General features: G+C 46.9%; 1 protein-coding gene across 1 annotated transcript; it reads left to right on the top strand.

The window, feature by feature from the left end:
• Nucleotides 1-266: 266 nt before the first annotated feature.
• On the top strand, nt 267-26467 carry IPO9 (importin 9). The gene is made up of 24 exons (XM_005140997.3): nt 267-459; nt 6409-6470; nt 7059-7145; nt 8100-8301; nt 8732-8820; nt 9099-9185; nt 10639-10758; nt 12092-12192; nt 13017-13075; nt 13594-13745; nt 14247-14345; nt 14482-14588; nt 15455-15594; nt 16801-16960; nt 17755-17981; nt 18192-18340; nt 19257-19385; nt 20083-20358; nt 20958-21124; nt 22475-22608; nt 23206-23325; nt 23799-23900; nt 24702-24778; nt 25366-26467. The coding sequence occupies exons 1-24, from the start codon at nt 267-269 to the stop codon at nt 25474-25476; spliced, it is 3150 nt and encodes a 1049-aa protein (XP_005141054.3). The 3' UTR covers nt 25477-26467.
• The last annotated feature ends 766 nt before the right edge of the window (nt 26468-27233 follow it).

Here is a 27233-nt window from a genome sequence, read left to right as displayed (position 1 = left end):
GCCGGCCCATGGGGATCCCCGTGTTCGGGATGGCCCCGGCCCATGGGCTCGGCTTTGCCTTCACCGCTCCCGTCTCTCCCCTCCGCCTGCCGCCATTTTCCCCTTCCCGTCCGCCGGCGGTACCGCCGCGCCGCCAGGGGGCGCTGTCAGCGGGGGGGGGGGGGGGGGGGGGGGGGCGCGCACAGCGTCGCTCGCGCATGCGTGCCGTGCGTTCGGCGCGCGCGGCGGCCGGGGCAGAGCAGAGCGGAGCGGGGTGGGGGGGGTCGATGGCGGGCGCGGCGGCGGCGGGGGGGGGAGGCGGCGGCGGCGGCGGAGGAGCGGGGGCCGCGGCCGGGCCGGGCCCGGTGGCACAGGGGCTGAAGGAGGCGCTGGTGGAGACGCTGACCGGGATCCTGTGCCCGGTGCAGGCGGTGCGCGCCGCCGCCGAGGAGCAGGTGAAGGTGCTGGAGGTGACGGAGGGTGAGTGAGGCCCGAGCGGAGCGGGTGCGGCGGTGTCCGGGTTGTGAGGGGGGGGAGGCCGCTGCCGGGGTCCCCACAGCGGGTCCCGGTCCTGGCGCCTCGTGGCTCGGCCGAAAGTTCCCGATGGGGCGCTCGGGGCCTGCGCTGCCCCCGCCCCGCCGGTGGGACCGCGTCAGGAGCCTCCTTCCAGCCCTCAGCGCTGCGCACAGCACGGGCCTGGAGCCCCTTCTGCTGCAGGGCCTGTTCCGCTCTGACCCCCCTGTCCTGCGGGGCAGCAGCGCTGCACAGCGGGGGGCAGGACGTGGCGGTGCCCCCGGCTTGTGTGGGAGGCGGAGGGCAGACAAGGCAAGAGAGCTGGATGGGGAACAGCCTAAGGCCTTGAAAGGACAGAGCTTGAAGTGGCTTGAACCTGCCCGAGGGGAGACTGAGCTGAGCTCTTAGGCAGAAGCTGTTCCCTGTGAGGGTGCTGAGGCGCTGGCACAGGGTGCCCAGAGAAGCTGTGGCTGCCCCATCCCTGGCAGTGCTCAAGGCCAGGTTGGACACAGGGGCTTGGAGCAGCTGCTCCAGTGGAAGGGGTCCCTGCCCATGGCAGGGGTTGGGGCTGGAGGAGCTTTGAGGTCCCTTCAGCCCAAACCAGGCTGGGATTCTATGAAAGAGAAAGCACCTCAAGTTCAAGCAGTGTCTTTAATGCCATTACTAACACGGCCTTTTTCTGATGGCAATAAGCTAATTCATGCTCCTGCTACTTTATCCTGGCTGGAAGCTCCACTTAAAACCCCACTGATGATAACGTTTTGTTTCTCTTCATTCTGTGACCTATCCCAAAGAACTGGAATCTGTAGGAGCCACTGGAAGATTGGTGGTAGTCACTGTGATGGGAGCTGGGTGCTTCAAGGTGCAGCTTTGCCACCCATGGCCCTGAGTTGTGCCCATGGCAGCTCCATGGGTTGTTCAGGGAAGCTCCTGCGAATCCTACCTTACTTTTGTCTGACAGAGCCGTCCTGAAGGTGTTTTGTGAAGTGTTTCAAACTCTTCCTGCTCCTTAACGGTAGCTCAGCAATACCTTAAAGGAGGTTGATGTTAAAGGGAGGTGTAAGGGTGTGAGTGGGTCAGGAGCAGTGGTGTGATTGCCTTACTCTGGGAACGCCACCGGGGCAATGGGAAGGATGGTTTGATGCAAGGTTTGTGCGGTCCCTTAGGATGTGCTTGTAACACTCTGGGTTAAGTCTGCTTTGGTACATTAGGAGGAAATGTGCATTGCCACCACAGCTCTTGGAGCTTTCAGTGGGTGATTCCTGGCCTTGCAGAGTCTGGAAGTGCTGTGAGGTTCCTTCACCCACAGCATCTTTGCCTGACCACAGTCAGCGTGTCTTCAGCAGCAAGTGTTTATCCCAAAGAGCCTGAATCCTACCACAAGAGATGAAACCAAGGTTGTGCCATGCTTTGGGCAATAGATTTTCAGGAAAGGATCTTGTTTGATGGCTTTAGTTGATGGATGTCCCTTTGAGAGCCCAGGGATGCAGCAGAATTACATTTGATGGGTAACACTGGGGGCAAGAGGAATGAAGTAATCTATACGTCTGTTTTTCCACTGGTTAACAGCTACCCTGAAGTCACCCACCACTGCTCTGTGGTTGCACTTCCAGAAGCACACAGGTCTGGTACGCGTGCCCTACAGGATACCCATGCCTGCAGTTTGCAAGTGACACCAAACTGGAGGGGAGGCAGTTGATGTCCTTGAGGGCAGGGCTGCATCCAGAGAGCCCTGCAGGGAGGGACTGAGAGGAACCTCCTGAGATTCAGCAAGGACAGATACCAAGCTGGGCACCTGGGATGGGAGAACCCAGCACAGGGATGTGGATCAGGCAGCACTGGGCTGGGGAGCAGCTTTGTGGCCTGGCAGTCCAGGTGGCCAGTGAGCTGGACGGGGCCAGCAGCATCCCAGGCTGTGTGAGCAGGACCAGAGGCTGTGATCAGCCCTCTCTGGTCACTGCTTGTTTGGCCACTTCTGGAATACTTGTCCAGGTTTGCTCCCACCCCTCCAGTACAGGAAAGGCAGAGACAAACAGGAGAGAGCTCAGCAAAGGGCAGAAACATCTGGCTGGGAAACTGCAGCCCTCAACACATGAGGAGATGCTGGAGGAGAGGGGTTTTCCAGTGTGGAAACAAAGAGGGTTTTAGGGGTAGATCTGACAGCAGCTTCTGGGAGTTGTGAGGAGCTGTCAGGACACTGACAGGTTGGAGAGGGTGAAAGAAACCAGACACAAACTGAAACAAGATGTTCAGGCTGGATATAAGGAGGAGTTTTTCCCTGGGAGCAGAGCCGAGCTTTGGAGCAGTTTATAGAAGCTGGGCCGTTTCCAGCCTTGAGGATCTCCAAGACCTGCCTAGAAAGTGCCCTGAGCAGCCTGGTTTGATGCTGCTGGTGCTGCTTTGCTCACAGGGTTGGATGGAGACTGCCTGTGGTGATTCCTCCTCTCTTGTTCTAGTCAAGCAGCACGGGAGGAAGAAGATGCTGAGAGTAAAAGTGAGAGCAGTAGAAAAGCGCACAAGTGTTGGCACTTTTAATGAGAAAGAAATGGAGGTAGGGCAAAAGAAAACTGAGGAAAAAGCTTGATAAAGACATAAAAACCAAAGGACCTCTGCAGGGGACACATCAAGTTACAGGATGGATCTTCAAGGCTTTTAAAGGCACTCAAATATTAAATTACCTTGCTGCAAATTGGGCTGTAAACTTGGTGCTTGAGGTCACTTAGGGACCAGATGAGTGGGACAGTTTTGGTGAGGGCTCTAAGGGGAGGAAAGGGTGAACGTTGAGGCTGGGTTGTTACAGGTGAGTCAGGGCAGCTTTTGCTCTGCCTATAGTAGTTATGTCAAGGGTTGGAGTAAGGAGAGCAGGGTACATGAGGTGGTTGTGGCAGAGTGGAGCTGTGTCTAACAGCAGAGTCCCGGGACTGCCAAACAGCTCTTAGAGAGTTCCCTTACTGAAACTCACTGGAGAAGGAGCACTGCTGCAGATGGCTCCTGGATTAATAAGGGGTTAAAAGCACAACACGCTGCAGGGGGAGAATCAGAAGTCCTACGTGTGAAGCTGGGTTGCTCAGCACATCCATAAAGGATGTGGAAAAGAGCAAATCGTGGTGTGGCCAAGCTGCTGCGAGTGCTGCTCAGCCTGGCCAGGGAGAATCGGTGGCAACAGCTACAGAAGGATCTCACCAGAGCCAGTGGAGTGTGCGGATGGGGGGTGTTTGGGACAGCAAAGCAGTGCTGGGGGAGGAGGAGACACCTTAAAGAGCAAGGGGCTGGCCTAACTATAGTCACTGGGAGAAGGGATCCCATTGTCAGGGTGGAGAGTTTCCTGAGAACACCCATTCACTGCTCTGCCGTGCTCTGAAAGCCAAATGGACCGTTAAGGAGGGAGCAGAGAACAAAGCCCCACATCAATTCCTCATGCTTCTGCAGTGAAGCTGGCTTGCTGCTTTCTAGAGGGGTGAAGCAGGGCAGTAAAACACACACAGGGACCTTCACAGAGGGGTGGAAAAGCTGCTGCTCTCAGGGGGAGCAAAGACAGTGACTTTTGTGCCTGGGAAAGAGTTTGGGATGGAGGCTTTAAAATAGTAAGTGCTGGAGAAGATGAGTGAGGTGTGAGGGTTATTTGTGCCTTCTCATCAAGCTAAAATCAGGTGAACTTTAATCTGAAACAAGCAGAAGGAAGCAGGTTTTCCCCAGCGTGCAAACCGTGGAGCTCATCGCAGCTGGATGTCAGAGGTGGTTCAGGTCTTTGAGAGGATGCAGTCGAGCTCCCTGAAGCAGGTTGGTAATGGATCTGGTCAATGCTGGTACAAGGAGATGGGTAGAAATGTACAGTCAGGAGTGGACAGGCTGAACTATCCGAGAGGAGTCTCCTGTCTGGCTGATAGGGCTGTTCTGGAGCAGTATGGGATGTCAGCTCTGGAGTAAGGATATGGTGGCAGTTTCTTCCTGCCATATCACCCTGTAGCAGCTTCCAAGCATCTCCATCTCTTCCATGTTTCTGCATCTTCTCTGTGCTGAGGAGGTGTGGGAATAGGCACCCCATGACAACTCGGGGATGGGAGATGCATTATCCTGTCTCTGGAAAGGTGAAAGTTTACCTGGGGACCTTTGGTGTCTCTGGGGTTTAATGGAACATAAAGAAAAGCAACATTCAGGGAGGTAAAGGGACAGTGAGAGCTCAGGGGTATGGAGTGGGGCTGCTGACAGCTCAAGCATCCACTTGATCCTGGTGATGTGGGGATTGCTGTTTCCATTCCCCCTTTATCTGGTCTGTGCAAGTAATGCCATGAACAGAATTCCTGGTAGGAATTTGCCACATTTCTCAGTTAAGAAGGTACAGTTCTGTACTGTTTTCAAGGTGCACCATTGTCCCTGGGCCTGGAGCAGTTATCAGTGGGTTCATGTCAGACCCAGAGCTCATGGTCACTGCAGGAGTGAGCACATCTCTGGATTGCACTGAGGATGCTGCAGTCTGCTTGGAGAGCAGGATTAAAAGTGTTGGAAAACCAGAGAGATGACCTGAAATCGTCACAACAGAATATTGTACCTGAGGTGGGAAGTACTGTGTGTGAATGGAAGGAATCAAATGTGGGCACCCAGACGGATGTGGAGATTGCAGGTCAGTCACAGTGGTGAGCTGCGGCTGGGTGAAACTGCTGCATTTTTGGTGGCTTCTTGGGTTGTTTGTCCCCTTTAAAAATGCAGCTGAAATGCAGTGCCTTGAGTCTGGAATATTGCAGGAATAGTTATTGCTGCAGGTAAGAGGAGTATTATGTTAAGTAGAGCTGAAAAGGAGGCTCCCTGCTCCTGCAGCCAGGATAAGAGAGGTTTTCCCTTACTCTTACTCTTCTCTTACTGTTAAATACATGATCTACGAAGAAGGATTGAAGGAACTGGGCATGTTCTGTGTGACCATGGGAAAAGTGGGAAGCGATTATCTTCCAACCCAGAAAAGCCTCTTAAAGTGAAGTGGATGGGAGGAGGAGCACAGATAACCAACCTTTGTGAAGCACTCAGATATGCACAGCTGCTTTCCAGAAGGAGTTTCAGTACATTCTTGTTGGGAATGCTGTGGGCAGCATCTCCTGTGCTTGGAAGCCAGGTTGTGCTCAGCCTGTACCTTCTGCCCTACAGTTCCTAGAAGCAAAACCCCACAAACATAGTTCTTAAGCAGACCAGCAAAATCAAAGAGAGGGTTCAGTACAGTTCTCAGCTACCTGGAACAATTGGAATGAATTTTAAGCCAATTGATGGAGGCAGATGGTTTTACCAGACCAGAACTGCTGCTCTGCCTGGGTTTTCTTTCCTGTGTTCAGTCATCAACAGAATTGGTGCATGGGTTTTGGTTTTGCCTTTTGTCATAGGACTTGCTTGGCAACTGAAAGAAGCTCTTGATTTTCTGGACCAGTTTCTTGCTGGAGAAGGTCCTGCAGCTGGAATGATTGTAGAGGCAATTCCCTGTGTCCATGGGCTTAGGCAGGGGCTGCTCAGCAGGGAGCTTGGTGTGTTCTGAGCTATCTTAGGGTGTCATCTGGGACAGCTGAAATGATGCTTTCAGCTCACTCTCTGGATGAACCTGGGTTGTTCACACCAGGGCTGAGTCACTGATACAGCTTCTATCCTCTTGGGGTTTGTTAAGCTGTAAATTCACTTGTTTTTAACCTGCACTGGAAGTTATTTTTTTGCCCATGAGAGAAAGAAATAAGATGCTGAGGAAATAAAATGAAGTTTGTGCAGAGAACACAGGGGGAATGAATGCTCATGATTCACTGGAGTAGCTCAGCGTTGGAATTGTCTCCTTCCCACATATGAGTCATGCCATTGGTATGATGCCTTTCTCCAAAAATCTCAATGAGTTTTGCTGCGTGGGACTAAAAGCTCTGATACCAACTTCTTGTTTTCCTTCCCTTGCAGAGTTTGGTGTTCACTTAGCGGAGCTGACTGTGGATCCCCAGGGAGCTCTGGCCATCCGGCAGGTGAGGTTACCTGGAAACATAGAAGGAATGGGGATGGAGCTTCCCTTTGGTTTTGAAGTGGTCTGTCCTATTGGAGGCAGCTTCCTGTGACTGCTCCTTCATTGTCTTTTACATTCCTCTAGAGTTGTTCCTTTCCCTGAATCAAGTGTTAATGCACTTACCTTGTTTGAAAACAGGGCTTTTTGGACTTAAGTCTGGTGCTTGGGCACAGCTGATGAAGTGGATGGAAGGCAGCAGCAAGCACAAGTGGGGCTTGTCTTTGTGGCAGCTTTGTCTGTGGGTGTTTTCCTCCTGGAAAAGGAGCTTTAGGTTCTGTGTTTCCTCATTTGCAGTGTGGCCCATATCTTGTGCCTTCTTGGAGGTGAGGAAGTAAAGCTCCTGCCATGTGTACAGGCCATCATTGCTCAATGGATGGACATCAGTTCATCCTGTATTATGTAACCTCTTTTCCATGTCAGAAAGGTTAACTTTCATTTTGCCAAGCCCTGTTGCCCCTTTAAAAGCAGCACGGAGGGATGGGGGCTGAGCAAATGGGGTAGGGGTGACCTTGCTTTGGCTGTTACTGATTCTTGCTCTCTCCTGCTCCAGCTGGCATCTGTCATTTTGAAACAGTATGTGGAAACTCACTGGTGTTCTCAGTCAGAGAAGTTCAGACCTCCAGAGACCACAGAAAGGGTAAGGTTTGGTTTCATGTTGTCTACTTTGAGACACTTTATCCATCAAGGATATTCATTTTGTAGGTGGTCTCAGAAGTCCCAATGCCCTCGTGCATTTTGAGGATTAATGGCTTCAGTGAAGGTTTTCTGACTTTTTCCACTTTGAAAATCTGTTTTCAGTTGCTTAAAACAACATTGAACTTGAGAAGCTTGGGCTGATTTCTATAGGAAAAGTTCAACCATAATGTTTTTGCTGCTCTAAGAGCAAGGCTGGGAGAAAAGTGCTTTGTAAGTTGTACAAATACTGCTTCTGGCAGTCCTTTTTCAGAGATTTGCTAAATCTTGTGGTTTTCAGCTTGGGACTCAAAGGCTGTTTTCCCATGGCAAGTATCAGGTTAAAGGTCTGCTGAGTTTCACTAGAAGTCCATTCAGTAGGAGTGTGTCACAGCTGAAATGGTCACATTCTGGCCCTGTTGACTGGAGCATCTTTCCCATCGAGGGTATGATTCACCCCATCAGAGATCATTGCTTGAAGCAGATCTTGTGAATGACACCCCAGAAGAAGTGGCTGTGCATTTCCTGCCCCTTCTAAGGGGAACTCGTTCTCATTTACTGAAATCATCCAAAGTAAGCAAACAGTCCCTGACCGGAGCTGGGATTTTATCTCGCTAGCTCTGGATGTCTTCCATGGAGATATCTGCATCCTGTGGAAGTGCAGCTGTGAGCTGTTTACTGTGTGCTTGGCTGAGTGCTCTGTGTGAGAGGAGCGCTGCGTTAAAACACACCATGCACTGTTCCAGAATTATGGGCTGTAGTGTGCAAGGTTTCTTTGTCTCCTGAGTGTTCATTTTGTGTAACAAGTGCTGAATCGATATAGGATACAGTCATATATATATATATATATATATTTGGGTTTGATTGAATTGTTTTATGGCTGGGGATCTGCTTTGTTGAACAATGTTCCTCTCCACAGGCAAAAGTTGCTATTAGGGAGCTCCTTCCCAATGGGCTGAGAGAATCCATCAGCAAAGTACGCTCGAGTGTCGCTTATGCAGTTTCAGCCATAGCCCACTGGGACTGGCCTGAAGCCTGGCCTGAGCTTTTCAGTCTCTTGATGGAGATGCTGGTTAGTGGAGATGTGAACGCAGTGCACGGAGCCATGAGAGTGCTTACAGGTACGTGTACGTGAGAGCTTTGGCAATGCTGATGTGGCAAGTGGTTTAGGCTTTTCCTGTGCTAACATCCTGTCACTTTGCACTCCAAATGGAAGAAATTGGAATTTGCTGCTTCTCCTGGATGTGTTGGTCACTGCTGAATTGCGTGCCCAGTACAGGTTGTGAAAGCTAAGGAAGAAGGTGCTGTGCTGCAGGTTATAGCTCAGAAGGAAACTGGATTGCAACACCCTGTTTTCCAGATACCTGCAATTTTTAGTGTGCTGTTTCTCTGCTTGCCTTCAGGGGTTGCCATGGGGAGGCCAGATGACACTGGTGTAATTGAGTACAGATCAGCATGTTCTCAAATTGCCTGGCATCTCCCAAAGATGCTGATGCTGTTGCCTACAGATTTGTTTCTTATAAGAACGTTCCTTCTTTTTCCATGTTGCAGAATTCACACGGGAAGTGACGGACACACAGATGCCACTTGTTGCTCCTGTTATTCTTCCAGAGATGTACAAAATCTTCACAATGGCAGAGGTATGATCTGCACTAGGAAGCTGGTACTGTGTGGCGTTAGTGGGGATGTTGGTTGGAGCAGAGGAGCTCTGGTTTTAATGGCTAAGCCATACTGTAGTGTGAATTAGACTTAAAGAGTTATCTTGATGATGTGGTAGTTGATGGCAGCAAATGCTTCAACAGAACTGTTGGGAACAGTGAGAAAATAAGAGAATCAAAGCAAAAAACCCAAATACAATTAAAAGAAAGGAAATGAAAGCATCTCGTGTTCCTGATCTGTTATTTCACCTTTTTCCTAGGTGTATGGTATTCGCACGAGGTCGCGTGCAGTGGAGATATTCACCACGTGTGCCCATATGATCTGTAACATGGAGGAACTGGAAAAGGCAAGAGTTTAACTTACAACATACACTGAATGCAGAGCGAGTGAGGTTCCAGAGAGTTGTTAAGATGGAAATGAAGCGTTGGAGAACTCTGTACCCTGTCTGCTGTAGTTCTGGTGAAGAGGGTGTAATTTAACCCATGCAAAGTGGCTGCCTCCCTCCTTTACATGCATGCCTGGATCCTGTGGCTTGGTTTCCATGATTGTTGTCCTTGTGACTTATCAACAGACATGCTTGTAGCAGCTCAGAGAAAGGGGAATCAGTGTGGGGAGGAGACGGTGTATACATCCTTTGTTGGAAATCCTTGTCCTAGCTTCCATCTCCAGGTGAACCGTGTGTCCTCATACACTGCCAGGCCTTGGCTATGTGGGTTATGATAGGCAGTTTGTGGCCCTTGTCTGAGGTGTTAGTTACAGGCTCCTGGAGCTCCATCAGTTCTTGACCATCCACGTTACCCTTTTGTTCCTAAAGGGATGCTGGAAACCAAACCAAACAACATTTTACAAGAGCAGTTGTGCAGTTTATAGACAAGTCTCCTGTCTGGCCCTGAGCACATCTGCATTTTATATGGCCTTTGCCAAGTGGGTTTCCCAGGAAAGAAATTGCCCTTTTGAACCTTTTTGGGTGGTGAGGATAGGAAAGCGTGACTCAATAATGCGGCTGGTTGTTGCCCAGTGCTTCTATGTGCTCTTTCAGCCCTGTTTGCACATGGAGCCATTCCATGCATACTTTTGGGAAGTTGTGATGATTACACCCTATCTGTACTGCACTGACAAGGTTACTCATGCAATCTTTAAGCAGACAACTGTGCTTCTTAGCTATGGAGTTAGGAATGGTCTCCATAAAACTCTTTTTGTCCACTATAACTTGCTGTGCCAAGGACTGCTTCCAGAGTGCTTTGACATCTGGAAAAGTACTTGCTGCATTTTCCTAGGAGGAATCGTGATAATTTTCAGGCCAGGTGCTGATACTCACAAAGAGCTTGTTTGGTCTGGGGGAAGGTAGCTCAGGAGGGAGGTAAATGCCAGCCTCTGGGTTCAGTGGCATTGCTCATGTGTGGTACAGCCACCCCACTTCTTTTATAGCCTGGGGGGGTGGGTGATAGGTGCAGGGCATGTTTCATCTCGTCAGATTAAAGTGTTTCTTCAGGAGGATGTGCACCATGAGGCTTTCTGGACAGGACTGTCTGGATCTCCAGTTAGAGCCTGAAGTTGGGGTGTGTTTTGCAGCAGTCTGTGCTGTGTGGTTTGGAAGGGTGGAATTCAGTGAAGCTTCCCTCCCAGCATCAAAGAGCCAGAGTGATGGATGTCTGAAATAAGTGACTTTACAATGTTCTGCAGTTGCCTCTTTGGGTTTGGAGCAGAAAAGTGTGATTTCTGTTGCTTGTGGTGTTTTATTGTCAGCCAAGGGGAGTTTGTGTCCGGAATTCACCTGTGCTTGCCTTGATTATCACCAGGGTGCGGCCAAAGTCCTCATTTTTCCAGTGGTGCAGCAGTTCACAGAGGCCTTTGTTCAGGCCCTACAGATGCCTGATGGACCTACATCAGACAGTGGGTTTAAGATGGAAGTCTTGAAGGTAAGTAACTTATGGCAGATGAAATAAGGAATTGAACACCAACATCTTGTCAGATGTGCTGGAAAAGAGGGACACTGGGGTCTGTGTCAGCTCTGCTGGTACTGCTTGTGTTATGAATAGTTGAAATATTTTGGATCCCAGTGCTATACAACATTGAAATAAATTGTTCTGCCTGTACTGAAGATAGCAATGATGAGATCCATAAGGATTTGTCCATAAAATGAGCCACAGGAATTAATCCATAGAGCAATCTATCTTGTCATTTGTGGATCTAGGACATCTTGGATGCATATTGTTCAGATGCCATACTCAGAAGTTAAGTATCTGTCATTTCTAAATATGCTGTGGGATTCTGCAGCAATGAAGTTTTCAAAGCTTGGTATGTGCAGGTGCTTTTCTAGAACTTGCCTGCTCTTTAATGCTAAATGATCTTTGCAAAAGAGAGTTGGGAAGTCTTTGTATTCTCCTTGTTTCCTGGAGAAAGAAGATAGGAGGTTAGAGTATGGGGATAACCTTCAACAGCTGGGAAAGCACTGGAGCTGCAGGGTCCAACATGGGAGAGAAAAGAACTCAAACCCGTGAGTTGCAGAATCAAATCCACGTCTTTCATGTACTCACCTGTGTGCTGGGGTGAGCAAGACCTGGATCACAGTGCCCAGCTTCCTGAAAGGAAACGATAAGGAAGGATTATTGAAGACAAGCATCAGAAGTTTTTCATAATGACCAGCTTTGCACTGGAGGCATGAAAATAACTGCTGGAGGATGTTATTGTATTATTCAAATTAGCAACTACTAAGTTCTGTGTTGTGGAACTTGTTTTCTTGGTCCTGGTAAAGGCTGCAGTACCCTGATGGTGGCATCCTGTACCAGCTCAGTGAGGGGTGTGGGCATCAGACCCTGCTGTGCAGCACCACGTGGAGGGGAGCTTGGGGCAGGATGCTGGCAAGTTCTGTCGAGAGAGCATCACTTGTGGGTTTCTTTTTATCTCTCCATTGGCTGCGCACTGGGATTCCTGGGACAGGAATAGGCAGAACACCAACATGAGAGGGACACTTTCCAATGTGTTATCTCGGTTTGAACAGGCTGCACCTCCAGAGTTGTACATCCTGTGTTATCCCTTTGCTTGCCTGCACAAGAGCAGATAAGGTGAGAGGTCTGTCTCTCAGTCTATGCAAGAGAGGGGACTGCCTGCTCAGGAGTGAGAGCAGGAGACCTTGGTGGCAGGAAGACCCTGGCTTATCTTGCCTGTTAATGAAGCAGCAGCCTGTGCTTGAGGTGTTTGTTGAGGGTTTTCCCCAGTCTTGCTTCTGATCACTATTCCCTTTTGTTCCAGGCTGTGACAGCACTTGTGAAAAACTACCCGAAGCACATGATTTCATCGATGCAGCAGATCCTGCCCATTGTCTGGAATACCCTCACAGAAAGTGCTGCCTTATATCCTTTGTGGGAAAGGGTTTTAACTAGAACAGAACAAGACAAACTGCCTCAGACGCAGTAATGACCTGAACACAGCTGAAGAGCGTGATACATGGAGTACTCTGCCATGACAGACAGCATGTAGGCATCTGTGGTGTAGACGTGCTGGGTATTTACTTCAGTAAGCTCCATTTGGTTTCTTCTAGCTTAAAAACCCCATCTGATGAATGATGCAAGTGCCTGTGTTACACTGGCTGTGGAATTGCAGCCGAGCTCTGCACTGGTCCTGGTATTCTTGGTGGAAATTGTCTTCTTAAGGTGTCTAATCCTGTTGTAAAGACTTCAGGGAAAGATGAATCTCCAGTGTCCCCTGCTGCAGCAGTACCAGTGGCTGCTGGCGCTTGCTGCTGAAGGTGAAGTTAGAATCATAGGATAGTTTGGGTTGGAAAGGACCTTAAGATCATCCAGTTCCAACCCCCTGCCATGGGCAGGGACACCTCACACTAAACCATGGCACCCAAGGCTCTGTCCAACCTGGCCTTGAACACTGCCAGGGATGGAGCATTCCCAACTTCCCAGGGCAACCCATTCCAGTGCCTCAGCACCCTCACGGTAAAGAATTTCTTCCTTAGATCCAATCTAACCCATCACCCCTTGTCCTGTCACTGCAGTCCCTAATGAAGAGCCCCTCTCCAGCATCCTTGTAGCCCCCTTCAGACACTGGACGCTGCTCTGGAATCTGAAATCTAAAATTCTTATCAGGAATTTTAGGATGGGAAGAGATGAAGTCCTCAATAGGTGCAGTTCTGTAAAAACATTTTATTTCCTTAGCTCTTGTCCACTTATGTGAGAACCGAAGTAAATTACACAGAAGAGGTGGAGGACCCTGTGGATTCCGATGGTAAAAACTTGTTAAACTGCACTTCTACCTTCTCTTTGGAATTAATGGACTTATCTAAACCTTCCTGTTATCAAAACAGTGACTGAAACACTGTAGGAGGTTGTGCTTAAGGGTATATTTATGATGTCAGAACAGTGTCCATCACTTCTTTGTGAGTTACCTGTGGTTGTGCTCAATGAAGCTGCCTAATTCAAGTTCTGTAATGACTTAAGGAGTGAGTTCTGTAACAATTTTGAGGTAAAAGTAATGGGACAAAAGAAACTCAAACAGTTTTAAGGTTGAGCTTAATGGGTTTTAATGAGGGGGGTGTGGTGAGGTGGGACAAGGTCAGGCATCCTCCTGGGGCTGCTGCTGTCCTTGCTAGTCCAGAAGTAAGAATAAACATCTCATCAGACTAGCTGATAGCTTGTCATTATATTTGGCAGCCATTTCTATCTGTACATTCACATATTCATTTCACTTCTGCCTTTATGTTGGCATACTCAGACATGTTCTTTTTTCCTCGCTTCTTTGGGCAGGTGAAGTGTTGGGATTTGAAAATCTGGTGTTCAGCATATTTGAATTTGTCCATGCCTTGTTGGAAAACAATAAATTTAAGAGCACAGTGAAGAAGGCTTTGCCAGAGCTGATTTATTACATCCTCCTTTACATGCAGATCACAGAGGAGCAGGTGAGCATGTTTGTCTTGTGTAGGAAGCAAGGGACATGAGAAAGTTAAAGCAGCTCATGTCCTGGGGTGAGTTTCAGCGCGGGTAAGCTGCTCTGAGAGGCTCTTCAGTCACTTTGCTGTGCCCAGGAGTTAGGGCCTTTGTCTTTTTGGGTAGGTAGACATGCATAAAACCAGGCACTCTGTTAATGTTCATCTGCTTCTCTCATTCCTTATCTATAAATAAGACTGTAGCATTGATTCCAGGTCAGTCATTACTTGTGTCAAATTCTGGTCTCTGATGAGGAGCTAAGAGCAAGATGAGCTAAGAACAAAGAGCCTCTTCTTTTCAAAGGTTCCTCTGATAGAATATAAGAAAAATCACTTGAAGGTGGTGACTTCTTGTGGCAGAGGCAAATTCTGGCAGTACTTTAAAAGCCTGAGGTTACTGGGAACAGAAAAGCTTCTCTTTAACCGTGGTGTTTCATCACCTCCCTGACCCTTTTTGTCTCCTTTCTGGTTTAGATAAAAGTTTGGACTGCAAATCCACAGCAGTTTGTGGAGGATGAGGATGATGATACTTTTTCCTATACAGTGAGGATCGCTGCACAGGATCTGTTGCTGGTATGAAATGTGTTCCACATTTAGATGGAACCAAAATAATGGCAAAGAACAAACCTAGCTTCAGGAAGGGGATTTGGAGAAAAGGCCAACTTTTAAAAGTCTATACAGATAAGTGCTATCATTTCCTTCTGTGCAGGCTGTGGCTGCTGATTTCCAGAATGAGAGCGCATCTGCTTTGGCTGCAGCAGCTACAAGACATTTACAAGAAGCTGAGCAAGCTAAAAACAGTGGTGCTGAGCACTGGTAAGGAGATGGGTGTCGTGATTTTGAAGTTCTTTGCTTTCATAGAATAGTTAGGGTTGGAAGGGGCCTTAAGATCATCCAGTTCCAACCCCCCTGCTATGGGCAGCGACACCTCACACTAAACCATGGCACCCAAGGCTCTGTCCAACCTGGCCTTGAGCACCACCAGGGATGGAGCATTCACAGCTTCCTTGGGCAACCCATTCCAGTGCCTCAGCACCCTCACAGGAAAGAATTTCTTCCTTATATCCAGTCTAAACTTCCCCTGTTTAAGTTTGAACCCATCACCCCTTGTCCTGTCACTACAGTCCCTAATGAAGAGTCCCTCTCCAGCATCCTGATAGTCTCCCTTCAGATACTGGAAGGCTGCTATGAGGTCTCCACGCAGCTTCTCTTCTCCAGGCTGAACAGCCCCAGCTTTCTCAGCCTGTCTTCATATGGGAGGTGCTCCAGTCCCTGAGCATCCTCGTGGTCTCCTCTGGACTTGTTCCAACAGTTCCATGTCCTTTTCATGTTGAGGACACCAGAACTGCACACAGTGCTGCAAGTGAGGTCTGACGAGTGCAGAGTAGAGGGGCAGGATCACCTTGGACCTGCTGGTCATGCTCATTTTGATGCAGCCCAGGATATGTTTGGCTTTCTGGGCTGCAAGCACACACTGAAGCTGGCTCATGCTCATTTTCTTATCGACCAACACCCCCAAGTCCTTCTCCACAGGCTGCTCTCAATCTCTTTTCTGCTTTGGGATGAGGAAAATCATTATCACAGCTTAGACCAAAGAAACCCTACTTCCACTTCAAAATTTGTAGTTGTTTCTTGAGTTGATGATAGAGGAAACGCCTAAAAGCATCTGAATTCTTTTGCAGGTGGAAGATACATGAAGCTTGTATGCTGGCCCTGGGCTCTGTGAAGTCTATTATTACAGACAGTGTGAAGAATGGTAGAATACATTTTGATATGCATGGTTTCCTGACAAATGTTGTTCTAGCAGACCTCAACCTTTCAGGTATATTGGATCTTGCTATTACTGAGAGTAAATGCTGGGTGCCAGACCTTGGCAACAAACAAAAGTGGCTGATGAACCAGGTTGCTCTATGCATGTGATAGATGTAATGCAGCTCTACATGTGGAAGAGTGTAAGTCCTAACTTGGGAGTTCACACGTGCCACCAGATCTAAGTCAGTTAAATGTGGGACTGTCATCAAAGAAACATTTATTTCATCTATTACAAAGGGTTTTTCTTTCTTTCTTTTTTTTTTAGTCAATTTTGAATGAAAACAGTGTGCAAAGTGCATAGTGAGCAAGGCATGTAAAAACTGCTTCATTTACATATATTTACATATATGGTATTGGGTTGTAAATGAGCTGTTGTGCTCTAGGCAGAGCTCGTGGGGTCAAAATATAGATCTCAAAGGATATCCGTTTTGTGCTCAGTAATGGTAATAAGACAAAGAAATCTTGCATTTTCTAATGCTTGCTTAGAAAACAGCTTTTCTCTTGCTGCACATCTTGCATGGAGTTCTTTATGTCCACATATTAAAATTAATACTTGCAAGAGTACAAATAATGGCAGTAAAGATGCTGAGAAATAGAGAGCATCACCTGTATGAGAATACCCTAAATAGATGAGGATATTTGGGCCTGAAAAGGCAGAAGGATTGAGCAGGATAAAGATGAATCATACCTTGATAAGTATGAAGAGGTGAGTAGCTGTAAATGTTCACTGTTTCTCTGGTACTGTTGAACTTTATGTTCCATAATTGCAAGGTGATGGCTGGAAACTAGAAAAGCAATCTGTGAAAGGTCCCTGTGTATGTGCTCCAGTTCTTTTTCCTAAGCTGCTGCTATTTGCTGATGCTGGGGGAAGAACACTGAGCTTAATGAATAGGAACTGCTGAAAAAGCCTTCCTTCTCTTTCTTTCCTGTTGTTCTGGAGGTCAGTAGAGCTGTATTGCAGTATTGATGAACAGATTCAGTTGAGGGAAAAGGGTTGTTTTAAAGCAAGTGAGCAGTTCCTTGAAATAACTGGGAAAATAAACTGCCTTCTGCCTGTGAACAGAAATGACTTGTATGCCTGCTGACTTGTCTTCTGTGTTCCAGCTTAGCATTTCCTACTGGGCTGACAGGACTGCAGATAACGGATGGAAGCAGCTGTCATTTTAAACTCATAAAACTTAATTCTAAACCCACTGGGGTTTGTGTTTTGCTTCAGTGTCTCCTTTCCTTCTGGGCCGTGCTCTGTGGGCTGCCAGCCGTTTTACAGTGGCCATGTCTCCAGAGCTCATCCAGCAGTTCCTACAAGCTACTGTCAGTGGTCTCCATGAAACACAGCCTCCTTCTGTCCGGATCTCTGCAGTCAGAGCCATCTGGGGGTAAGTAAAGCCCAAGGTATTCCAAAGCTCCAGGGGTAGGTGGTATAAATTACACTTACAAAGCTGGCAGGGTGGAATGTTAGTAATGTTTCTGTATAGGCTGTGGAAGTATGTGCTTTGAAATAGATGTCAATAGGTTTGTGGAGCACATCTCAGCAATAAGGGAAGTTTTGGGGTTTTTTAATCCTATTTTGTGAATAAGTTGCCAGAAGGAAAAGGGAGGCTCTGCTGTATTGATTCTACAGTGAAAAATGAACATCAGTTCAGAAAAGAGCCAACCACTGCTCCTTCCCATTCTCTTCTCTGTCCCCAAACCACTTTGTCTTCCATTGGCACTGAAATGTTAATGAATAAGTAGAGGCAGAGACTTACTTACAGCTTACTTATTCCTGAAGCTGTTTTTTATCATTCCTTAGCTCACTTATAGGACATGGTGATTAAACACCCTGTAAGCAGGAAGTGTCTGTCTTGAACATCTTCTTTCCTCAAGGTTTGCTTTCTCCACTGATGGCAGCTCTTAAGAGATTACTTACTAGAAGGCAGTGGAAGCTTTGAACATCACTTGGTTCAACTTTGCTTCTGTCAGTCATTGGGGAGGAATAAGGAGGAAAGATAGCTGAGGTGTTGAGAGCTCAAGGAATAGTAGACTGAAGGGGAAAAGTCCTGTAGGAGTGAACTTAAGGAAGAAGAATGGGGGGGGGTGAACTAATCCCTTATACATCATCTAGAGTTTAAGGTATAAATCACTTTAATATGTTATGTGTATATTTTTGTATCACAAATTCCTTGTCTAGCTACTGTGACCAGCTGAAGATCTCTGAGAGCACCCATGTGTTGCAGCCTTTCCTTCCTAGCATTCTTGATGGACTGATCCACTTGGCTACTCAGTTCAGCTCCGAGGTCCTGAACCTGGTGATGGAGACGCTGTGCATTGTCTGCACCGTAGACCCAGTGTTTACAGCAAGTGTGGAGAACAAAATCTGCCCTTTCACCATTGCAATATTTCTGAAGTACAGTAATGGTAGGTATCCAAGTTACACTCTCAAAGTCCAGTTGTTTTTTGCTACTGAATCCTGGTGCTGGAAATTTAATCCACCATAATTGAGTGAATGTTGATTGATACGGTAAAGCTGGAAGGGAAACTTGCTGCTTTGCCTGTTAGAAATAGAGGTAGCAAAAATTGAGATGTGTTTGTTAGTATGTTTTAGTAAATGGTGCTTTCTCTCTCCAGATCCAGTTGTTGCTTCTCTTGCCCAAGATATCTTTAAGGAGCTAGCTCAGATAGAAGCCTGCCAGGGTCCAATGCAGATGAGGCTAATACCAACTCTTGTCAGCATCATGCAGGCTCCTGCTGACAAGATCCCAGCAGGGCTTTGTGCAGTAAGTGCTACAGTAGTACCTGGTCTTAGCTGGAGATGATTCCCTGTTCTGTAATGTGTAGGATGACTGGGCTGCAAAGAGCAGAAAGGTTGGTTTTGAACTGCTTCGGAACTTTGGTCATTGGTTGAAGCTTCTTTGTGGAGAGAAGGCAAACTGCAGGTGGGGGGAGATGCTTCCAAAAACTTACTTTAAACTGCTCCTCTGGCCTTCTTCCAGCCCATATCTTCTTCCAATATATCCCAAGTCACGTTGCTTTGACACAGCCACCTTTCACCATTAAGTCTCCTCTCCTGGTGGAATGTTCTCCAGCAGGCCACACGACTGTTCCTTGCTCTTTGTTCTTAGGCTTTTTCTGATTTATGCATCAGATATCTGTAAATTGCTGAAGATAAAATGCGGCAGGTTTGTAGTTTCTATAAAAAATCCCTTTGTAAACGAGTAAGCAGTGACTGTGGAATCACTGTACAGAATTCAACCCATAAACATCTTTATAAATGCTTATAATCTGCTTACTGATTGGTATGACTGTAACAATTGCTTATGGGTAATTAAAATCAATTTAAATCAATACAAACCAAGCGGAACGAGTCAGCTGGCACAGTTCTCTGCTGGACTGATCCACGTGCATCAGCCTGCTGTGACAGTGTGTGCCATGGGGTTTTTTACACTGCTTTTGATGTTTGCACTATGTTGGGACCTTTCAGAGCATGCACTGCGTGTGGTGTCAGGCACCCTGATGCTGGGATGCACGACTTCAGGGCTCTCTGATCTTAAAAGTACTCTGGACTGTACAATCAGGATGTGGTACTGGTTCACATCCCTGCAGTTCATGCCTTTGATGCTTACACCAGTGCTGCTGACTTAGCATGCTATGGCTGCTGCAGTAACAGTGCTTTTGTTCCTGTTTTCCTTTCAGACCTCTATTGATATACTGACCACGGTTGTAAGGAATACAAAGCCTCCTCTGTCCCAGCTCCTGATCTGCCAAGCATTCCCTGCAGTGGCTCAGTGCAGCTTGAACACTGATGACAATGCTACAATGCAGGTAACACGGGGTGGGTGGGAAGGATTGCAGGGCTATGCAAGTCCACGAGAGGTGACCAAGACAGACAGGTCTTAAGGGAGCCCAGGCTTTACTTGCCAATAGCTATATCAGCACCTTCTCAGTATCTCTACCTTCTCCAGTTTATCATCAGAGTACTGCTGTTCAGAGGCCTGCAATGACTTCTGGTGCTCATTCCTTAATTTGGAGTTTGCAAAGCAGCAGCCTTGACCTTTTTTTTCTGTTTTAGGGAGCACATTAAAAAACCCAAAACAAAGCCCAAAACTTACATGAAAAAAACCCAGACCTTGTTGCTTTACGAAACACGATGGATGCTGTCTCCATCTTTCACTGGTTAGAATCTCGTGGAATATCTCCAGGTAGCAAGACTGGCACAAAACGGCAGCTTGGTGTTTCCCAGATGATCTCTTGGAGAATGGCCTCAACAGGGAAGAGTTTTGTACTTGATGATCAACTGAATTCTGTAGAAGTTACTTCTACTTATAGGCATTCATGATACTGCACATTAGAGAGCTCTGGTCTCTTAGAGATGCCACCATCTGTAAGACCATCTGAAACCCTTAACTGTGTTCATCTCGATTAAGGGTCTGTTTGAGGTGATGAAAGGGGATGTCTTCCCATGCCTCCCCACTCCCTTACCTACAAAGGGATGTTCTAACATGGTACTTCTCTTGTCCAGAATGGTGGTGAGTGTCTGCGCGCATACGTCTCGGTGGCGCTGGAGCAAATTGCCCAATGGCATGATGAGCAAGGCCACAATGGACTGTGGTATGTGATGCAGGTGGTGAGCCAGCTTCTCGATCCAAGGACCTCAGAATTCACTGCTGCCTTCGTGGGCAGATTGGTCTCCACTTTAATTTCAAAAGCAGGAAGTGAGCTGGGAGAGAATCTGGACCAGATCCTGAGAGCTATCCTGAGCAAGATGCAGCAAGCGGAGACGCTCAGTGTGATGCAGGTGAGACACTCAGCGTGATGCAGGGGAGCAGGCTGGTACCCAGGGGAGGAAGGAGAAATGGCAGCAAAAGAAATTGGCATCACTTGTTTTAGCTGTGTGCCTGATTGTATATGGTTAGTGTAATTGGAGGGTCTCCATAGCCTCTTGAAGTAGTCAGGAAGACGCCTATTTTGCTCATAATAGTTGTCCACAGGGTAAGCCAGGTTCTTGTGGGCAAGCTGTTACTGCACCTTAAATATTCCCTCATGACCATGTGCTTGCAAGCAGTGAACCTTCAGAGAGGACAGGAGTTGCCTAAGTACAGATGCTATGGCAAAGGCAGCACATGTTTTCAAGTCATTTTGTGCTGTATTTGAAGGATAAATGCCTGGGAGTTGAGACTTTGGGGGGCTTGGGGCTGATGAAATACTGCCATTGACTGCAGTAGGTTATTGGCTGCATTTGTAGCAGTGTCTTGCAGATGGTTATATTTCCTCTTCCTCTTGGGGTTGGGTAAGCACAGCCTCCATCCTGCAGGAAACTCAGTTGCTCAAATACTTGGTAAAACATCTTCAGCTGTGAAGTAATGCACATCTAATGCTTCCTTCCTCCTGCTGTAGTCCTTGATTATGGTGTTTGCTCACTTGGTTCACTCACAACTGGAACCGCTCCTGGAGTTTCTCTGTAGTCTCCCCGGCCCAACCGGCAAGCCTGCCTTGGAGTTTGTCATGGCTGAATGGATGAGCCGACAGCACTTGTTCTATGGGCAGTATGAAGGCAAAGTCAGGTAGGATGTTTGATAAACTGTGCATTAACAAATCAATGCACAGATCATCCTGTTAATTTTAATGGCTGATCATCCTGTTGCAGCTGAATGCAGTGGGGGTGAGGGGAAGAGGAGCTGGATCACACTTAGGTGTGTGTGTCAGCGTTGGGTTAGTGCAGCTCAGGAGAGCTGTGATAGTTGCAGCAATCTCTGATCCTCCTCCAATTGCTCCTCTGGTGTTTCTGTGCTGGAACAGGCTGACCCAAGGGGGAAGCAGTGTCGCTTGCCAGCACAGGAGTGCTGCTGAGATTGAACTTCATGAATGGGATGAGAAGAGCTTCCAGCCAGGAAATGGCCTCTGTAGAGTAGTGTAGAGTTTCAGGCCATTGTAGGGGGTTTCCTAGGAGAATTTAGTGATTTCTTGTTGATTTAATGATCTCTTAAAAGTCAATAAAGAAATCACCAGAAAAAGTTTTCTCTCCATTCTGCTGTAGGAGCACATTTGTGTTCTGATGGAGGCCGAGTGCTGTATTCCAAAGCATGAAATGCTCTGTAGTAGTGTAAATTGTGCTGCAGCTGCTGTCTTGGATTTCTCTGGCAATGTGAAGACCAATGGACCATTCTTAGGGGTCTCACCAGCTAATAACTCACTTCATAGTATGCATTGGTGTGGTGTTGTTATAAGGCAGTCAAATAACCTGCGAAATAAGAAAAACCATGTGTAAAATAGAACTTGTGAGTGATCATGCAGAACAGGCTGTCTGATGTGGCGATCTCAGTCTTTGTCCTTAAGAGCAGTGGTTTATCCCTCCTGTGCCAGAGTGGGGTTGTCTGCAGGATCCTCTGAGACTGCTTATGGCCACAGGGAAAAGCCAAGCCTGACACTGACAGGAAGAATAAGGTTAAACTTTGTTCAGTGCTCCCTCTGTATTGTCCCACGTTGGAATTGTTTGCATCCAGATGGCTTGGCAGGGCCCCACACTTCAGTCAAAGTCATCCTCAGGATGGCTGGAAAACAGCTTGGAACTGGAGAAGGTTTGTGTGGAGTAGAAACCTGAGCAGCAGAGTGAAAAGAACACATGAAGGCACTGAAGGAGCACATTAGAAGGTCTGAGTGTAGCAGAGCTGTGAAGGACCAGAAGTGAGAAAGAGCTTTGAGACTGGAGAAAAGGAGATGAGATGTTCATGGCTGCAGGTCAACTGCATCACTACTTTCTTGCCATTGCTTTCCTCTTAGTTCCATCCTCAGCTACATGTGGTGCTTCAGGAGTGTGTTTAACCTCATGGCCCTTGTGAACTGGAAGTGTGTTCACTGTGAAAGCCAGACTGTTCAGGGCAATTCTGATCCATAATTCTGTTCCCTGCTCCCAGCTCTGTGGCATTGTGTAAACTCCTCCAGTATGGCATCAATACAGATGACAAGCGGCTTCAGGACATTAGGGTAAAGGGAGAAGAAATCTTTAACATGGATGAGGGAATCCGGACACGGTCAAAGTCAGCCAAAAGTAAGTAATCATTTGGCTGGTTCAGACAGTATTTTTTTCCTGTTAGATGGTAGAAAAGGCTTTAAAATAGACCTTGCAGGTCCCAGGAGGCTGGGGGGGTATTTCCTACAGAAGGTGCATGTTGATATTTAGAGCTAATCCGTACAATGTGTATTTAACATCTCCATAATTTGCCTTAATTCTGCCAAAGACTGATTTGGAAGCCTCTTGATGTCTAATTGAATACAAACGGATGAGATGATTTATGGGATAGGGTGTTTTTCACTGCTATTTTGCATCATCCTGTTCCATGTAATGAGATAGAATTGGTAATTTCATGACTTCCAATAGCTTCTCTGAGTGAAAAGTGTGGTTAGAAAATGCATTTGTCTTACTTTGAATTGGCTGAACCCCAAATATTTGGAGATTGCTCTTTAGAGATTGAAATATTAAAGCCAAGAGAGCCTGGGCAGGGCTGGGCTTCAAAGAGAAATCAAAATGAATGAAAAAACCCCAAAACAAGCACCCAAACCCCCCCCACACCCCGACAAAGACAGGCCTGGTTTTAACAACCTCCTATTAAAAGCAATGTGAATATATCTTTTTATTCTCTTGCAGATCCTGAGCGCTGGACAAACATTCCTCTATTAGTAAAAATCCTAAAATTGATAATAAATGAGCTCTCGAATGCAATGGAAGCAAATGCATCCAGGCAGACACCTGCAGATTGGAGCCAAGGTAAAATACCGGCTTTGCTTCTCTCTTTGCATGGCTTAAATCTACTTTGTAATCTCTTCAGAAGCATTCACAGTAATAAGAAGCTCACAATAGTAAATAGTAGACCTGTAATTACAAAGGCTTAAATAACGATCCAGAGTATGGGGTCAGTCAGTGTTGTGTATTCTCATGGCTGAAAATCATCTGGGGCTGGTTTGGAAGGTGGGAGCTGAGCATGTGCCAGTAACACTCCTTTTTTACTGTGTCTGCTTTGCCTTTCTTCCTTCCTGCTTCACTCATCCATTCTTGCTGCTTTTTGCTCAGCTCCAGTTCTCAGGTCACTGGTTCCAAAGGGATGGGAAGGCTGCCGGTGCTTCCCCTTACCCCCCTCCACAAGTAGGGATGTTTGCCTGACAACCCCAGTCCCTGCAGTGATCAACAGGCTGGAGCTCTTGGGTTTGGATTAGTTCTAGAATTGGTTTTTTCTTAAACAGATGATTCAAATGACATGTGGGAGGATCAGGAAGAGGATGAGGATGAAGATGAAGGCTTAGCAGGACAGTTCTTATCAGATATTCTTTCCACAAACAAGTATGGTAAGTAACAGCTCCAAAGTGCTTACTCAAAGCAAACAAGGAGTATATGACATCCTAATCAGTTTTCTTTCCTTGAGAGGAGCTCAACAGAGGCTGCAGGCAAGGGGAAGGAAATGCCACAGCAGGGCTTTGAGTAGGGGCCTTGTCTGTAAGAGGGATGTGTCTTTGAATAACACAATGATTAACTAACTGAGAGTTCACATGCTGAGTGAGCTGCACGTTGCTGTGAGGTTCAGGCAGGTATTTGTTCTAAGGAGAACATTGATGCTCAAAGATGTAGACGTGACCTTGGAATGACAGTGTTGCAGAAGTGGATGAACTTGCTGGTGGAGTAACCTTGAGAAATAATTGCTGCATAAAGATGGAGCAGGTGTATCATCTCCATTCCTCTGCCCTCCAGTTTGCATATAGTCCTAAAGGGAGAACCTTACAGGCGAATACAATAAGGGAGACCTCTCATATTAGCACAGAATTGGAAATGTGTCACCCCGACATAAGATTACAGCATAAGATAATAGTGCACGTAACTAACAAACCTGCTGGTCCGGTGTCCTGTGTATGCTCATCTCACTTGTGTATCTTTGAGACTCCCACCGTGACCCATCTCATTCTGGGATTTGGTGTTTCCTGATCATGTCAACTTACAGAGTGAATGTTCTGGATAGGTTATTATTTCTTTTACCTGGCAGCACTAGAACTATTTAGTTTTGGACCCTTGGATTTCAACAGTCGTCTCAGGGAATACTTCCTAAGATGTATTGCTCTGTTTGATGTTAAAACCTGCTGATTTGCCTCTGACAGATGAGGATTACTATGAAGACGATGAAGAGGACGATCCAGATGCATTAAAGGACCCTCTTTACCAAATAGATCTCCAGGTGATGCTCTAGAATAAGGGGTTTATTAATCAGATTCCTGTCATTCCTTAAAAACCTGATTTTTTTCTCTGTTGTACTTGAACAAACCTGCACACCACTGGAAACAGCAGCTATTATCGATTGGTATCCCAAAGGTACTCAGTGCATTGAAATCACTTTGGAAAGTGCTGAGTATCTCAAGAATGCCTGGAGCTATTTTTTCTTACTGGATCAATATCTATAACTTGGAAAAGGGACTGAACACAGTGTTTTGAACAGAGGGAGGTGAAACTTCTACCCATGAGCTTCACAGCTGTTTGCTGAACTCAGAGGTAGATTGGAGACTGAGTATGATAGAATTTCTCACTGCATTGGAGCTGTTCCCTTCCAGTCAGTCCCTGTCTCAATCTTTGCTCCTGCTTTTTACCACCATCTGGCAGCTGCTCTTAGCCTTTCCCTTTGCTGCCGCCCATCTTTTTTGCACCACTGACCTGTTCCTTGCAATCCCTTTGTCTCAGTTGGTGCATGGTGAGGTTTGTCCTGTAGTGTAAGAAACAGAATTCCCAAAGTCGCATGATGCTAACTGGCTCTTTCCATCTTCCTTTCAGGCCTATCTCACTGATTTCCTCTGCCAGTTTGCACAGCAGCCTTGCTATGCAATGTTTTCAGACCATCTCAATGAGAATGAAAAGCGAGTGCTACAGGCCATTGGGATATAAACCCACCCGAGAGACCACACCGATCATATCTGAACAAGGCTTATTCCACGTTCTATGATTGAACATAAAACATTTTCCAGTGTCCGCCTGCTTGTTGCAGGTGGACGACGGCCTCGTTGCGATGTCTTGAGCCTCATCTGAAGGTGAATCTGGTAAGGGAAGGAATGCTAAGCAAGCAGCAAGGACAGAAGTCTGTAGAGCGTTGCACATTGGTCTCACCATGGGAGCACTTCCATTTTCCACAGTAACTCTCCGGGAAGTTCTTAAAGATACAAAGATGTGTCCTTAATGTTTTTAAAAGCAAACTGTCTGTGCCTGTGACGAGGCACGAAACTGAGCTCCCCCCAGCACAGCTGGACAGAGAAAGGAACTGGGTCACTTAACAGGTTGCTTGGATGTATCTTGAGAAGTCAGAAGGTTGTTCCTCTTCGTGCTCAGATGCCACAGGGTAAATATCTCGATCTCACAGTGTGACTTCTTTTTATAGAGCTATAGACTCTTTAATCAGAGATGCCTGAATGGTGTGGAACCTGTTTACAGGAGTTTGGATGGGAGGCTGAGACAATAAACCCAAATGCGTATCATCTTTCCTGTTGTGGATGGGGCTTTGTCACTCACATCTCTGTCCAGTCCCACGGGAGCAGTTCTTTACTGATGCTTTGTGTGCCCATGCTCAGAGGAAGCTACCACTGACATTTCTCTTCCTGTGGCATGTGGCTACTAAAGACTTTGGTTTTATGGAACACAAGGAGCCACAATTTTCAGGGGAATAAAACCTAATTGTATTTAACCTACTTGCTCCATGGCAGCCACTCTGAACTACTCTGCTTCCCTCACACTCATGTGTGTGTTTTTATAGAGTGGTAAATAACATTTGCAGATTGATTTATCCCATAAGAACAGCGTGATGTATCTCACACCACCTCTCTGCCTTTGGATCCCCTTGGGGAAAATGAAAATAAAACTATTAAAATGCACATTGGTATCCTTCTTACGAGACAGATTTCCAAGGCTTTTGCACTTCTGTCCTGAAGTTGCTTTTTGAGACACATTTCTCCTTAGGAAACTTTGTGCATGTGCAGCCAGAGGATGTTGGGGGCTTTCAGAGGAGGCACCTGGACAGAAAGGGAGCCCTGTAATGGCTGCATCTTCTGCTTAAAAGGCTGACCCATTATAGAGTTTCCTTTCTTAAGGAAGGTACTTGCTGTTCCTGTGTGGAATAATATGCTTCGCAGTTGTATGGACAAACCTCCAAAGAGCTGGAGTCATTCTGTACCTAACACAGTCTAGCTTTTCACTTTTTTTACCAGGAAGGGATAATAAATTAACTTTTTACCAAAGGTGGCACAATTTGTTTAGTGTGTGTGGGGAAGGTGGAAAAACACCCCGGAATTCCAAGGCAGAGCTTGCTCCCACCCTGACCCGGCTCATTGCACCTGAGAAGGGGCAGACTTTGAGGGGGGGTATCCCCCACCCTTCACTGCAGCCTCATCTGAAGCATCCTTGGGTTCTCCATGGGTTTGTGTGAACAGCACCACGGGAAGCAGGATGTGAAGCCTGATTTGTGTGTGTCTGTGTGAGCGTCTCCTAAGGTATAAGCTCTGATAAATGCAGTCATGTCATGATCTCTTCCTTCCCTTTGGGTTCTCTGGTCTGTGATACCATTAACTTGAACCCTGATCTCCCTTTGGGGAGAAGGAACACTGTGGTTCTCTCTTCTGCCTAGACCTTCTTATATTTCATTTATAAAGCCCATT

The sequence above is a fragment of the Melopsittacus undulatus genome, chromosome 16 (genome assembly GCF_012275295.1).
Source record: "Melopsittacus undulatus isolate bMelUnd1 chromosome 16, bMelUnd1.mat.Z, whole genome shotgun sequence".
Taxonomy (NCBI): domain Eukaryota; kingdom Metazoa; phylum Chordata; class Aves; order Psittaciformes; family Psittaculidae; genus Melopsittacus; species Melopsittacus undulatus.
Note: the sequence above shows the minus strand (reverse complement) of the source record. Positions and strands in the feature narration are given on the sequence as shown.

Bases quoted from the DNA above. Each gene is read 5' to 3' on its own strand.
- IPO9 (XM_005140997.3), top strand. From the start codon at position 267: ATGGCGGGCGCGGCGGCGGCGGGGGGGGGAGGCGGCGGCGGCGGCGGA. The intron at 14,589-15,454 runs GTAAGGAGATGG...ATTCTTTTGCAG, and splicing joins AACAGTGGTGCTGAGCACTG to GTGGAAGATACATGAAGCTT. The intron at 16,961-17,754 runs GTAAGTAAAGCC...TTCCTTGTCTAG, and splicing joins GCAGTCAGAGCCATCTGGGG to CTACTGTGACCAGCTGAAGA.